Genomic DNA, 15,939 nt, shown 5'->3' with positions numbered 1-15,939 from the left:
GCCAGTTTAAAGAGTTGGTCAGTGTGAAGGAGTTTGAAAATAGAGGCAAATAATTGATACAGTGAAAATAAGCCTTTTACTTTTCATAATATAAAAGCAACTGAGGTTGCACAAGATGAAGAAAGTGTTTTGAATTTTTACATGCATGGATCTGGTTTCTACAAGAAAGAACTAGTCTGTGAGTGTGTGACAATATGTATGGCAAGAATACAGTAAGCATATATGACTCAAACCTGCAGAAGGAGGGATGCAGATATGTATCACAATTTGGAAGATAATTTGATGAAGCACAGATACAAATTGAGGCACTTTGGGGCCCAAGACAGGTAGGGTTAAATGAAATATTTATTGTATCTATAGTTGTTTGAATCTTCCTTCCACCTTTCTCTGAAGACTCATGCCATTCTTGGAATGGCTTACTGGGCTGGTTGAAGTGGGAATTGTTTTGGAGGCTGATATTTAAGGCCTTCTGACAGTAGCTCTCTCTTATGTTGTATACTTGGTATGTTGTTTCTTATCTGTGCCTCCAAATATTTGGGTTGTGGAGGAGATATATCAATTCTCTTGACATTGGAGGAGGATTTTTGGCCTCCTTATTATTTGCTGGTATGAAGCAGTCTGGTAAGGAGGATGAGAATTGGTTAAATTAATTGCTATAGGTCTACAAAGAGAATAAAATAAAGAGTAAAAAATCCTTTAGGCACATTAATGCTGCATTTTGGTGTTTTGTTGGTTGGGCTTTTGTTTATTTGTTTCGTTTTTTTTTTTTTTTTAATGCCTTAGCTTTAGTACAAATAGCTTTTGCTGTAGTTGTAGGACTGGCATGTTGTTTGTTTACCTGCCTGGAATCTCCAGAAACAGGTACCTTTTTTCAGCCCTGTGATAGCCCTGATTATACAGAAGCAGTGTTTTAACCTGGTAGGAAGACAGACTGCAGTTCTACCCAATCCTTGAACATGGGTGATTAGGCTAAAGGGGTTTTTTTCCCTTTTGGTGCTGGGAATGTCTTTAGTGCTGTTGATGCAACTCCAGACTGAGCACTGAGGTAGATCTCGTTGACATAAAATTTTGACCAGTTCTAAGCAAAGACTGCCAGTGGTGCCCTGTCAAAATAAGCTTTTGCCAGCTGCAGCAGTAGATAGTTCTCTATAATATTAATTATTACTATATACATATAAATTAGTCTAGAACCTGAAGATTAAGTATAAAAGGTCAGAAAGAAAATGCTTCAGATTTATGTGATATACTTATTTTTTTCTAGCCACTGGGAGAAAAACCATAAGAAAGGCAACATGGTTCAGGAAATCTGCGTGGAGTTGGAATAGTGATATCCTTTTAATGAAAGGGAAGTCCCTAATGCAGAATGAAAGCTTTAAAAGTCATCTCTAGGAGAGGGAAAAAATATTTTTTCAAGTTTTATTTTTGGCCTTAGTTGTTCATTTACAGCTTGTATTTCTGCAAACAGGTAGTGGTGTAGCAGTGTCTTTTTCAGGTGTGCTGTGCTTGAACCACTTGTATATAAGGAGAGGAGAGAGGACAGGTAGATAAAACTGTGCAAAATGTGATTGTTTTGTGGTATATTAAGTAATTAGCAGCAGCCAGGAGATGTTTTGGGGCAATTGCTTGGTGAGTGCCACTTTCCATAGAATTTCAAATGCAGCAGGGTTACTGGCAGGCTTAATAAGATGACCAGAGTAATTTATAGCAAAGCAGTTTATGTAATTGGCCACAGTCACTCCTGCATTATTATCTATGTAGCGTTGTGGTTTAATATGCTCCTTCAGGTTTTCACTGTAGTCCTGGTTGAAAGTATTTATGTCTCCTTGTATGAGTCGCTGAAACCCAAATGGCACCAAGGGGAATTACTACCATGGTGATTGTTTCCTTCATGATGTTGTTTTCTGATCCTTGTTTGGGCACTGTTACTAAACTTAAATATAGATCAGAGATGTAGTTACAGAGAGACAGATTTTACTGGCAGGGTAAGGAGGGAAATGTTCAGCTGAAGGGTGCTGCTCATTTGCTTCTGTATTTGTCTACTTTGGCATCAAATAATCTTGGTGGGACTTTGTTGCAGGTAAGGAAGATGAGTTGAGAAGTTAAGTCTTGTAGTTTCGTTATTGTATAAGGCATTTTTCATCACCCTGAAAACATCTGGATTTTCCCTGTCTCTGTTAAATGGATCAAATAAGTCTAAAGACAGGCAGTTTGGACTTTTTTTGTATTACTTGGGCAGCATGCAGTGAAAAATCAGGTGAAAAAACAGATTTTCTTAACCAATAACATTGGCTACTTGTTCCATACATGTGCTATAAAAACAAATGTGAGTCAGATGAAACTGCTGTTCAGAAAGGAATGTATTTTGTTATCCAGAAGGAAATAATCTTAATTGGGCTTTTAATTGGCATTGCATCATAATACTTAGTACACTTATGGCTGTTGAAACCTGGACAACATAGTTACAAGACTCAAAGTTAGCCTGGGGAATAGACAGATTGACTTGAGCAAAAGAGTAACTTTGTGCTGGAGGATGACAAACTCCCTTCAAGTACACTTAACTTTAAGTGTAAAGGTAGTGCAGAGTTCATCCAAACACACTTGGTTTATTTGTATTAAGTTTGTTTTAGAAGGTGTATCACAGGACTTTGTGGTTGTATTTTGATTTACCCTTTATCTTTTTGGGTAAATCTTCATGGGGTAGACAAAACTACTAAAATAGAACAAAAAGAATGCTTGAATGCTGCATTTGTGAAGTCAAGAAAGTAGATACAGATCCACAATTTTCCCCTAAGAAATGAGAAGGAGTTTGGCAGTTAAGAACCTTGTGAACTTGGCTTGTGCTAATTCTGGGGAGGCAACATGAGATGTGGTTTCTGGTGAGGGGCATTATAGGAATAGTTTTGCTACCAGGTTCAAAAATGTTATTGCCAGCTAGGGAGGCGTTGATGAAGATGCTGAATAAATCTGAGATTGGGACACCTTAGCTCTTAAAAGCAGTTTAATTTCTAATTCAGAACTGAGGAAGGTGTTTGTCCATGGAAGTGTCCAAAGCTCTTGAACTTTTTACTTAATTTTCATATTTAAAATCTAAGTGTTTGTTTCATCCAAACTCAGAAGTGCTTGGTGGCAGTTATATAAATAATTCTATTTGAATCTGAAATAATCAGCCTCCTTGATAATTGCCAATGTCCACACTCAGGTGTTCAATCAGCTGCAGATGGTGTTATCTTATAAACAGGAAATGCACTTAAAACAGTCTATGCTAATGCTATTTTTGAGACCTGAGTCACACTGGTACCCAGGCTCTGGTAAGGCCTTTCTGAGATCACTTTGAATCCTCTCACTGGCTTTCTAATGGAAATAAATTGTCAGTGAATATTTTTCTGTATGGATATACTTCCCAATACTTTCCTGTTCCTTTCAGAACAGAAGATTCCCCATGATATATCCTGTCTTTGCTTTGGGAAAGCAGAAGAGTTACCTTGTTTTTCTGGTGAAACCAGTTCCTGCTATTTACATATGTAGCTGATCTTGACAGCAGAACTGCAGGTCCTCCAAAGCCACCACCCAGCTAGGTGCACAGACAGCTACTTACCCTAGCCAGCAGCCGGGGCTGCAAAATGACTGTAAATACAACCTCTTTTTGTTCCATTATCTTCTCCTTTCAGACTTTCAGATTGAAATCCAAGTGATTACAATGTCTTGACATGCATTTTTCTTTTTCTTCTGTGAGTTTTCTCAGTAGGGCTGTGCTGGGAGAGGGCTCTCTGCTGCTGACTCCATGTAGTTAGTTGTGAAAATGTAGCAGACAGGTAAGGCAGGTGGAAAGGGAGAGCCAGTGCAAAGAAAGCAGAATAGGTGCATGGCTGCTGTTCCCCTCTCAGAGCAGGCAGAGATCTGTTGGGCATGCAGAACCCTGTATCCCTTGCCTCTAAATGCCTGTGAAGAGCTGAGCTCTGGGTGGCTGGTAATGTACGCATTTTGGGGAATTTGGGTATACAGGAAGCATGCCCTGATGTCCTGAGCTCCTGCTCTGAACCTCACCCTGACTTAAAACAGGAGACAGTGGCTGAGTTTTGATTTGGCTCCATGCTGAGCTGCCAGGTGCAGATGTACTCTTCAGGCTGGTTCATGGACTGTAGCCTTCAGCAATGCAGAGAGGAGGGGGTGCTAGGCATTAAGTGCTTCTTTCCAAGCTGGTGTTTCCCTGGTGATAGTACTTTTCCTCTGCTGTTCCCTTTGGGACTTCTGTGAACTTGAAGTGATTTATGCTACTGCAGTCTGCTTCCCAAAATCAGTTTTGGTGATGGTGGTTTTAGATTGGAGCTGGGCAGTTCTTAAATGTCACCCCTGCATAAGTTTTCTTTGCCCAGTTGCTGCAGTATTTGTGTGCCTGTTCTGCAAGACTGGGGTGTTTCAGCCTGTTTTCCAAGCCAGCATGCAAGCAGAGGCTGGCAGAACACTAGCTAGCACTGCTGGAGGGTGGCCAGCACCAGCTCTGAGCAAGTGGGTGAGAGAGGGGGGAGCTGTAGAGGCTTTGGCCAGGGATTTGTATGGTTTGGAACAGGCTGCAGGCAGCTAGAGGAGGTATGTGTAGGGGGTGTGTGTCTTCTGACTTTACATTAGCTTCATGCTTCAGTCAGTTTTATTCTGAAATGGAGCATATGCTTTGCTCTGCACAGAACATGGCAAGCTTGAGATTTTTATCTCCAAATCAGAGTTGTTATGAAAGTACATTGGCTTCACTGTTAAAATGCTTTAAAACACTTACTTGCAGAAAAAAAAAAGTACTGAATACTACAAAACCATTGCTTCAGAATAAGCAGAGATATTCTCAAAGCAGATATTCTCAATCCAAGGTCTTATTTTTCAGGAAAAAAGATATAGTACTAGTAGTAATGGCAGGAGGCTTTCTTATAATTGATAAGGTTATCATTTTGTTTCCCAAGCACCTTCAGCTGAACCCTGTTTCAGTGAAATGGGAATATGAGCTAATTCTGGTATGACCTTGAAGGAGAAATTTGTGAGAGTACCTCACATGTTCTAAACTGAAATACTCTGTTACAAAATTCTTCCCAGTCTGTTCTACTGTTTTGGTTTGTTGGGTGTCTTGGTTTTTTTAAAATTTGTTTTGAGGTTTTTTCCCTTGTTTTTTTTTTTTTAAGAACATGAAAAATGTAATCTCTGGTTATGCAAATCAAAGTACTCTGAAGAAATACCTTTATATTTTCAACTCTAAGTCTTTTAATTTTCTTCCTGGGAAGGATGCCAGATTTTAAAATTCTTCACAAAAATGTTACCTTTGTTATAATTATATAACCTGATGTTAGCAGCATAGTATTTCATAGGATGTTAAATTTTCTTGTCTGTCAAAATCATAACTGTAACAACTTTGGTTGTGGATTTTCTAGGCTGTTTTGATAGTCATATAGGTGAAGCTGAAGCATGAGACCTTCATTTCTGCTCCTGGAAGAACACTGTGACTGGTGAGGTGTGGGAAATGACCAGGCCTTCTGTGAGCAGTATTCCAGCTCAGCCAAGTTCATTTTCTACATGGGGAAACGTTTGTGATCAGGTTTCCGTGGTTGACCAGAACTGCTTTTCAGGAAAACAGGCTTTCACCATGTGCCAGGTCAATGCTGGCTTGGTGAGACTGATGTCCATCTCACTTGGTGACAGCTGGGCTACTCCTGTGGGACACAGTACTTTGATGTGCTCTACCCAGTCTACAAAATAAATGGAAATAGTCTTCCTTTCAGAAGCACCTCATTCAGTCACTTCCTTGACACTGGGTGTCAAATGTTTTCTGAGTGGGCACCCAATATTTCAGCAGCTCTCCATAATGCAATAGTTCTGAGGAATTTCTTTCTATGTGGATTTTTGGAAGCTCCTGGTGTTATTGGTAAGGCATAATCTGCCTAACATGTTCAGTGTGCCTGCCTGTGTGAGAACTTGTGAGAACTATTTAATAGTAACACTCATCTTGGGAGAACTAGGGACTCTGTCTTTAGCCTTGTTATGGGGTCTTGTAGGCTTAAAGAAACACAACTACCACCCCAACTTTCCTCACCCCCAATGAAACTAACCCCTGGAAGATACAGTAACTGGAGTATTTGCCAGTGACCTGTATTTTAATATCCCTTTCTTTAAATTATACATGCTGTATTTCCAACTGAAGAAAGACATATTTTCACTGACATTCTTCTGGGTGCCACTGAAGGAGAATGCTGTTGTTTTTCTGCTTGGTCAATAAGAAATGTTAGAGTTCCTTTCTCCTTCAGCTTCCACAAAGAAGAGGGGGCTGGGCCACAGGAGTGGGGACATAATGGCTTTAGTGCACAGCCCTGTGCCTGCCAATGGCCCTGTGCTTGAGACTCCCCTCTCCACAGGTAAGGGTGAAGGAAAAACAGCATATAATGAATGTAAGGAAAATAGCTGTAGGTCCCTAAACATTTCCCCCTCGCAGTGTGACTAGGAGCTTGTTCACATTTCCTTGAGAGCATGGGAACTTTTGAAAAGCAGGCTTCTAAGGAATACAATGGCTGAGCAAACCCTGGCAACAGTTGCTTGGTTTCTTTTTTTTTTAATTGATTGACGTGCCTCTCATGACCTATCAATTAAATACAACTGTGTGGATAAGCAGATGTGATCAAATATCTCCTTATTAAAAAAAAACAACAACGAAAAACTCCCAAACACACACAACACCCCTCCCAAAACCAACAAAAGTGAACCAAAGTAGACAGTAAGTCACCCTAAGTAATGTCATGGTCCTGTGAGTGGTTCTTTCCCCATGTAAATTAAATGCTTTTGTCCTTCAAGAGAGAAAAGAACATAAGTCACTGCTAGTAAAGCTTTTGAGTACTTAATGATTGAAAATTGTTCCTAAACAGTTTTTTGTAATTTTTGTCAAGAAGTGGTTAGTGAAAGTAGATCACTGTAACAGAGTAGATCTGAATTGTTTATGTACAACAAGATGAACTGGAGAAGTCTGACACTTCCAATGTACAACCTAGTGCTAGGTGTCAGGAGAATTGGGAAACTGTGCTCTGTAACTGCAAAAAGATAAGGCAGACTGGCACTCATGTGGATGTGAGCTTTCACTGTGATTCTGTGCCTAAAAGCAATCTGTGATTCAGATTTATGTTTGTGGTAATTCCTGCAATGCTATATCTACCTTTCAAGAAGGACACTGAAAATGAGAGGATTCAGAAAAGCCAGAAGAGTAAGTCTGAAAAAGAACAATCTTTTTGCTGATAGGCTTGAGAAGCTTAATTCCTACCTCAGAAGGAGATATGGAGTAACTTGCTTACCATCTAAAAATAATTCACAAAGTAAAGATGAAGTTAACCAAATATACTAGCGGAAGAACTATCCATAGATAGGATGGATAGATATTTTATTTTTTTCCAAAGAGAAATTTGGTCATTTCAGCTCTACTTTTAAAGCCAGAGAGTTGTGGCTTGTGTATTATAGATTAGATTGGATGATTAATGAACTTTTGTGGACTGCAGGAATGCTGCAGTGGGATCAACATTTCTGTGATGGAAAGGCTTGTCAGACCTGGCACCTTTTACAGGTGAGAGATCATCTCAGTGTGCCATAGAAAGTGTTCCTGTGATAATGAGGGAGTCTGCCTGAATCTGTCCTGGAATATGTGAAGTGTCAAGTTTGTCTCCCTTACACTGTTAAATGAGGCTTTTATTCAGGGCTGTTAACTTGGTTCTCATCTCCCCTAGTGAGTCTTTAATTTCGCTGAAAGTGGGATCTCAGTATGTTTTGTTTAGGTTCTTTTTGGGTTTTTTTTGGTTTTTTGTTGGGTTTTTTTCCTTTGGGGGGGGGGGGGGGGGGCTGGTAGGCTTTGGGTTGATATTTTTCCCTACTTTTACTTCCCCATTTTTCCCTAATCAGGTGCATTTAAAGAACATTCACAGTATAGAGGAGTCTTGTATAAAATCCAGATTTCTCTCTGACTGGGTGTTGTTTTTCTGGAGACTGTGTTCTTTTTCTTTCTCCTGATGCTAAGAAGGGTTTTATTATTCAGTAGAAATGCAGCAGCTTTTGCCAGAATACTTAATGTTTGTTTTAATATGTTTATGTAAGGTTAAAATGTTCTTTTATCCTAACCTCACTAATACCTCCAAATTTGTTTTTGACCATGTCTAGAAACGTCATAGGAAAGTACAGGTCTTTGGGGAATAATCAGATGATCTTTATTTGGGGTTTAGTTAGTGGCTTGGATTTACATATTAGACAGAGGAGCAAAGCCTTAAGTTCCATGGGCCATATTTTGATGGTTAAGTGAGGCTTCTGAGCATAAAAGAAATGGCAGTTTGGGCAGCTTCCTTATAGGCTTGTTTGATTCTGGGACCCTGAGCCTGTGGTGATAACTGATTCTGAGACTGAAGCTCAGTGGGAGGCATCTCTTGAAATTAGGTGATATGAGAGTTATTACCCTACTGATAAGTTCAACTTACCTGTGATTTCAGCTGTTGAATTCATAGCTGCATGTCACAACTGTAGAATGCAAATTGTCAGGTTACCTGGGTTTTGTAGTGTCTCGAAACAAAGGGAAAACACTAACAAAACAAATGCAGAATTATTGCCGTCGTTAGTGATTGTTAAAAATGTGCACACCATTCTGCTGAAGTTGATTGCTTATTTGCATACTTAGTGATATCTGCAATCAAATAATTTCCTAATGATTAGGATTTTTGATGTACTCCTGGGAGAAATTGTTGCTTAATTTTCCTCTGCAGTTTGCTAAATGGCTCAAATTGTTTGCAGTGGCTACACTTTGAAGATGTAAATGTGCAGGGAATCTGTTTTTCTTAACAGGCTTCTGTCCTATAAATAACTCAGCTTAGTTCTATTTAAGTTTACATATGTTTTTCTGGAACATGACTTTATATAGTTGAACCATCCATTTCCAAACAAGGTATGAGAATCATTTGGTTATGTGTCTCCAATATCTGGTTCTTACATAACTGTCTTCTGTAAAACTTCTCGGTTGTCACTGAAAATGGTTTTCTATTTATGCTATTTTACAGGTTTCTGGTATATATATTGTGGCTTCAGATGAAAAATGCTAACAAGTTGTTGGCTGCACTTAATAATTTCCTTGGTGATTAAATATAGCATGACCATAAATGCCTAAGATTACCCTCAGGCCAAGTGTTTGCCTGATGATTTATAATTAAACTTAGAAATGTGTATGTATTAAAAACAAGTTGCTGTTTTCATCTTGTGAGTGCCATGCTACAACCTGTTTTACGCCTTTCCTCTTTTTATATTTGGTGCTAGATTTTGTAACTCAGAGGTGGCAATCTGCTTCAAATACTGCCACATGTTGGACATTATAGTAGAGACTAGGAGAGATACTGTATTCATAGAAATGTCTTGTTTTCTTCACTTTAAGGAAATTAAAATTGCCAATAGTGTTAAAATTGCCCCTCTTGTTTCCCAAGTCTGTTGAGGGATCTCTTCTCAATCATCAAGCCACCTACTGAGTAGGTAAAAAGTACATATTTATGTGAGCTAGTTTTCATGCAAAAAAGATAAGGTTCAAAAGTTTCAATGTGCTGACATTTTTCTGCTGATTAGATAAGGATTCAGAGCAGACTCTGCCTAGGTGTCCTAAGATCTCAGTAGAAATCTACCATTAATAAGGTTTTCTTATAGTCCAGTCACTCATGAAAACACTTCTAAATGCCAGCAAGGGTTTCTAAGACAAGCTGTAACAGGTTTTATGCTCTAGAAAAATTTCAGTTCTAAGTAAAACTCAGTATCCTGAGTCTGGATTCTTGGAGCTGTTGAACTGGCTGATTCAGGCACTAATATAAATATGTCTGTGACACTGTGATGCTCCCCTTTTCTTTGATTCCTTTTGTCTTATAACCACAAAGATGCTGAACTTCAGTGTAGCTCTTATCTCTTGTATACATCATGTTTGAGAAACTACATTTCTCCTTAAAAGCATTGCTTCCTAAATCATGATTTCACAAATTGTGACTTTTATTTTCCTCTCATGGCAAACTAATTCTTTTATTCCCTGTATGCTGGTGTTGGCAAAACAAGTCCAGACTTCAGTCAGCTGAGGTAGGACTGTGTGTAAACCATAGGGACTCAGGAACTACAGGTGGAAACTTGACAGGTGTGAGTTAATTTTTCATTTTTCCATATGTCTCTTTCCAGAGTAGTTGCAAAGAACTAGATTTCTTCTAAGCAGTGCAGATATTGGATGCTTTTTTTGGATGATCAGTTAAAAGTGTGCATTTCAGGGCTGGATGTTGCAGGCCAAGAAACCATAGCCCACCTACTTCAGCAGATTACATGCTTTCCAAGAATGTTGTTTTTATAATCACAGAAATAACTGAAATATAACTGGAGGCATTACAGTTTAGAGGAGACATGTTCTAACATGTTTCTCTTTAGCTACACTCAAACCTTTCATGTTTGCTTTCCTCAAAAGGGGAGGGGTGGATGTATTTTCTGTCTCCATCCCTTGCTGCCTTTTTGCATTACAATGCTCAGAATATCACTGGACAGCAAATATGTACTCAAACAGAGGTCAAACATATAGACTTCCTTTTATTTATGGTGTAGAAGGTAAATTGACTTATTTTTTAAGAGCTGATCTGTGTCAGAGCAACTTTGCTCTCTCACATGTTACATGCACTTAAACACTTGACTTTGAGGTTGCACTTGAACTTGCATTTCCTGTGGCCTAAGAGCTCAGTTCTCAAGTATAAGATGCCAGACAATTGTAAGATCTAAGCTGTAGGGTGGTGTTCAGGGAACTTTTGAACTGCAAGAAGCAGGAATGTCCTCAGTGAAAAAGAGCAAAATGTGGGAATCTTGAGGAGGTGGGAACAGTGCATTTGTTCTAGTTTATTAAAAGGCCATCAAGCTGAAGATGTCTGGTTTTGTCCTGGGGTTTTTTGGACAAGCACAAACATAGTGAAAGAATAGTGGCCAACTAACATGCTGCAGGAATGTGTCAAAAGTAAGGTCATACAATCAAAAGTAGTTCTTTGCCTCCTTTCTTCCATCTTCCCCCATCCTAAATATAAATAGAAACTAATCTTATGGTGGAGATGGGTTTAATGGTGAATGTCAAGTTTTGGAGTAATACAGGGGCTCAAGCAGAGAATAGCATCCATGTGCTTAAGATCTTTAGAAAGGTAAAAAAAAAAAAAAAGGCGTGAAAGAGGCTTTTGTAGTATATTTATACCTGGTTCTAGGAACACTTAAAAGTGATTTCTTCCTGTCATAGTTTTAGTCTAGCTGAGTGCATGACCTTATACAGCATTTAGTTAAGACTGCCTCTAAAATAAGTGTCCAATATCCATTAAGGAAAAAAAAATATGATCCTCTTACAACTGAAAATGAATAGTAGGACTTCTATGCAGAATATTTTCTGGAGAAGGTGCTGAAGCTCTTCATTTGTATGGGAGCAGGTACATTTGTTTATAGGAGTAAGGAGTTAAAGTCCATTGAGATAGTCCTCTGCTGTGAGTTTACTGCCCAATTTGAATCTTAAGAAAATCATAGACAGTGATCTCTTTAAAATGGGGTGAACTGTAGAACATGACAGAAAATCAAGAAGTGATGGTGATGCTGCTATTCATTCTTACTGAAGGAAACTATTTTCTTTGTTCCTGCAGTTCTAGTTACAGCAACTGTTGAAAAATCCAGTGCATTGAAGTATTCCTGAAGTAGTACTCTAAGCAGACATTGATGTTCTCTGTTGGGTCCTTTTGTTCTATTGGCCTCTGTGAGGGCTTGATTTTTTTCTGTCATCTCTGTGTTATGGCCTTGCTGCCTTTTCACTTGGTCTGTGCTAGAATATTTAGTCCCAGAGGGGCTCTCATCCCCTTATGGGTGGAGCAGGTTGCTATCAGCATTGTAATGCCTTGTGACTGGCATCTGGCCTGATACAGGGAATAGTTTGGCCCATGCCAAATAAATACTCTTACATAAGTAAGCATAAAGTTACAGTGATGATCACATTTAGATACCACCTATTCTTTATTGCTCTTCTGAGGTTCATTTGTTCTTCAAGATAAAATTACACATCCAGTGTGAAGACAGTTCATGGCTGAAAATAAATCTGTTTGCATAACCTTTTACTGTTCTTTGTTGCAGCTCTCAAGTTCCACTTACAAATATAGGAGTGAGGAATTCAAGAGACAGTTTTCTCATCTGCCAGACTCAGAGAGACTCATAGTAGGTAAGAAATAATCACAGAAAAAGTCTTTGTCTTCTGTTTGGTGCCTTCAGATTACAGTCATGTCAAAGCATTTTGTGTTTTTTATGGCAAATTCTGACTACAGGTGATAACTCCCTATTCTCCTGTCTTTGAACTAGCAAAAAATACTTTCAAGGAAAGACAGGTCCATACTCCTCTCTTCTACTGCCTGCCTTGTGGGAAAAATAAAAAATGGGATGTTGTTTCTGAGACCCTGTTAACTAGGTAGATCATCCTTAGAAAAAGCTTTCCCCTTGCTCCCTGGAACTAATACCCTTTCCCAAGGCACCTTGATTAATGTGACTCCTGGGACAGAGTGACACATGGGTGGTTGTAATTTAAAAGACGGTTTTTCAGATGCATGGGAGAGAAAAGAAGCAGGTGTCACAGAATATCAAACTATGATGCATTACTTTTCTCAGTACTGAAATACTCCTTTTCCAGCTCTGTTTCACTCCACTGCAGAATCCAAAGAAGGCAAGCATGTAATCCTACCTCCTTTGCATAGTGATGCACCTTATTCCCTTCATCACCTGCCTGTGTTGTATTTATGTAACAAATACACTGTATATTTTCATACAAAAGTGGCGTTGTGACTGTTTCAAGTTCATCTCTCATTTTATGCAACTTTTAAGGAAGTGAATATTGAGAGGCTGTTTAGTGGATGCTTGGAGTATGCAAGCAACAGCTCTGTAGCAGTTAAATCCCAGTGTCTTTTTCCAGTCACAAGAGGCAGTTATCCTCTGAAATGCCTTATGCATTTTTAAAATACTTCAGTAGGGATGTAAAACAGAAGGAAATGATATTACTTCAAAGCATTGTTTTGATGTTTCTCCTTCCATTGGATTGATTCATCCAATCAGTAGAAAGCCATGGAGCAAACTCTGAAGCGCAGTTTCAAAGGGACTGTATAGGATTTAGAGAAAGATTTAGTAATGGGTTAATCTCAATCTGCTCCATAAGAAGCAAAGCCACTACTTTCATATAAATTTCTTTTACCCCATAAAAAGCAGTGTTTCCTTGAAAGGGCTTTTTGCATCCTCCAAGCAAGGAGCTCTTCCTTTGCTTGGTGTAGAGAAACTAGGTCCAGGCTTTGTAGTGCTCCAAGAAACCACTGCTTGCTGCTGTTCATTGAAAGAATTGTTACTGCTTCTGTTTTTAAATCAACTGTTAAAATTAAGTAACTATTCCACTGTACTGAGCACTGTATATAAATAGTATAGAAAATAGTATTTTCTTAAAATGAGGGGAATTACTTAAACCTTCTAAATGGGAGCTTAAAGGAGTGCTATTTTAATTTGCCTGAAAATGTTGTTTTCAAGCAACATATTAAGTTACAGTTCTGAAAACTTAAAAGGAGAAATGCTAATCTCTTCCATCTGTTTTGATATTCTCTTTTGTGTAGGTAGGTCAGAGTGGGATTGCTCATGAGTTGCCCAGTGATGACCTCTGTAGGTCTGAATCCCTCTCCTAAAAAACGCAGAAGTCAGATGCAAGCTTCTTAGTAATGCTCTCCTCAAGTCCTTAACTTCAAACTCCTGTTGCCTTCCTCTGTCAGCATTTTGGTGTCTGACAGTTCTCAAACATGCACTTAGTTCTTTAGATTTAAGTTTCTGTAGTTCTATTTTTAGTTACATCTCCAAGGGCTTGTATACATGACTCATCCTTGTTATAAGAAAATTTATTTCTGCTTGATTATTTGAGGAGGAAAATGGTAGAGAATTTTAAAAATCATAATAAAAGCTTCTGTAAATGCAGATTTAGCTTGAAGTTAGGATGTTGGGGACTCCTGAAGTTCTTGATATTTGAACAAGAACTGTATTAATTATGTTCTTGTAGTACACAAAATCAAAATTCTGGCTCAGACAATACCAGATATAAAGGTATTAAATACCTCTAAGGGTAAAATCACTAATATATATTGTATCAATACATACATTCTGATTATTTTGTGTACATTAGGTAGCCTTCTTTAGGTTGGACCTCCCCAAAGAGGTCCATCTTAATTATCTAGCAGCAGTTCTTCTGAAAATTCCTTTTGTTTGACTCTTCAGGCTCTGAAACTGGGAAAGCTCTGAGATTTTTAAGAAATGCAACTAAATCCTCTGCTCTTGTTCTTAATTAGCAGGTATCTGATTATGGGTAATTACATTGTAGATGAAATCCATTTCTCAATAGGGGTGTTTCAGTCAGAGACAGAATGATAAAAATGATAGTCAACTTCAGGAAATACTCCCTGCCTCAATAACTGGATAGCTTCAATCTGCCTGTTAGTGTCTCACTCTGCAGATAGTTTTAGCTAGTGTTAGGATCTGTTTAGTAGAATACTATTATCTTGCTACAACATGAACTACTGTTACATAGGAGTTGACAGTATAATCTGTTGTACTATAAAATGTTTGTGTATTCTGTTGTTTAGATGCTTTGAAGTTTGACTAATGAATACTTCTCCCATGTACTCCTGGTCATGCCTGACACCTCTTCTCTGAAAACCTAAGATAGTACGCAGGGGATGGAATACATAGATGGAATGCTGTCCTCACATGGATGTACCATCAACTCTGGCTTTGGGCTGTTCCCAGAGCAATGGTCTGGATGCAAGCCAGTACAAGTCTGCCTTTGTAGACTTCTTAAAAGTGAAAGAAATGGCTTTTTATTGTATTGTAATACCCATTTCATTTTAGTTAACAGGTTTGGGTCAGCTGTGCTGCAGTCAGTGGGTGAGTAACTTGCTCTTGCTCTCTGTACGCAGATTACGCCTGTGCGCTCCAGAAGGATATCCTGCTGCAAGGACGCTTGTATCTCTCTGAAAACTGGCTCTGCTTCCACAGCAACATTTTCCGATGGGAGACCACAGTAAGATCTCTTAGCTCACTTGAATCCCACCTTTTCCATATCCTATCAGGATATAGGATTAGAGTCTCTCAGATCTCATCCTGTCAATCTCATACTAGTAACTCTGGGCTGTGAAGAAAGAGCCTGCATCCCCGAGTGGAAATTCAAACTCATTATGTAAAATAAGAGTAGCAGTGGAGGCATCTGAATGCTGAAGTAAGCCTGTTCAGTCTGTCATTCAGCATAAAAAGTTTAGGAATTATGCTAAAGCTGGCTTTTTACAGTTCTGGTAATGACAATTTGCCTTTCCTTACCATGCAAAATTGTCCTATAAAGGAATGTAACACATAACCTCCTACTGTAAGTCCTGGGGCATGACATGGTATGTGGTGTTGCCCTATTCAGAACTCTCCAGTATTAAACCTTACTTGACATAGCCTTACATGTAAATATCAGCATCTAAAAATAGCTGAAGGGAATTGATAAATGACTTCTGCAAGTTCTCATATTGTGGTCTATGGCTTTTGAACAGTACAAGCAAAGGTAGATAGGTATTTGTGATATGTTGGCCCTTTATTTCTGTCTGATTAGGTTAATGAGTTTAAATTTATTCATTCAGATGCAGTTGTTGCATCTGCTGCAGAACTTACATGAAACAGTGAATAAGAAAATGAAGATAACCTAGCAAACAGAGGATGGACAGGTCAAAATGTTCTGTGAACTATGAGACTGCTCTTAAGTCAGTATCTCACATTTGAGTGCTCTGAAATATACAGGACAAACAACAAATAGCTTGTGTATTTAAGCCCGTGAGGGGCTGTAGAAATACTTAATTGAAAACCAAGCTTAATTTC

General features: G+C 38.7%; 1 protein-coding gene across 3 annotated transcripts in view; it reads left to right on the top strand.

Moving 5' to 3' along the window:
- The window catches only part of GRAMD1C (GRAM domain containing 1C), a 51,376-nt gene that overhangs the window by 5,219 nt on the left and 30,218 nt on the right, over positions 1-15,939 (top strand). For all 3 annotated transcript variants that reach the window (XM_036385696.1, XM_036385688.2, XM_036385679.2), the window contains exons 3-4: positions 12,148-12,232; positions 15,003-15,106. In XM_036385696.1, the coding sequence (XP_036241589.1) occupies positions 12,148-12,232; positions 15,003-15,106 (189 nt within the window). The remainder of the gene's footprint in view (positions 1-12,147; positions 12,233-15,002; positions 15,107-15,939) is intronic.

The sequence above is a fragment of the Molothrus ater genome, chromosome 2 (assembly GCF_012460135.2).
Source record: "Molothrus ater isolate BHLD 08-10-18 breed brown headed cowbird chromosome 2, BPBGC_Mater_1.1, whole genome shotgun sequence".
NCBI classification, from domain to species: Eukaryota; Metazoa; Chordata; class Aves; order Passeriformes; family Icteridae; genus Molothrus; species Molothrus ater.
The sequence above is the reverse complement of the archived record's forward strand: the minus strand, read 5'-3'. Positions and strand labels throughout refer to the sequence as shown.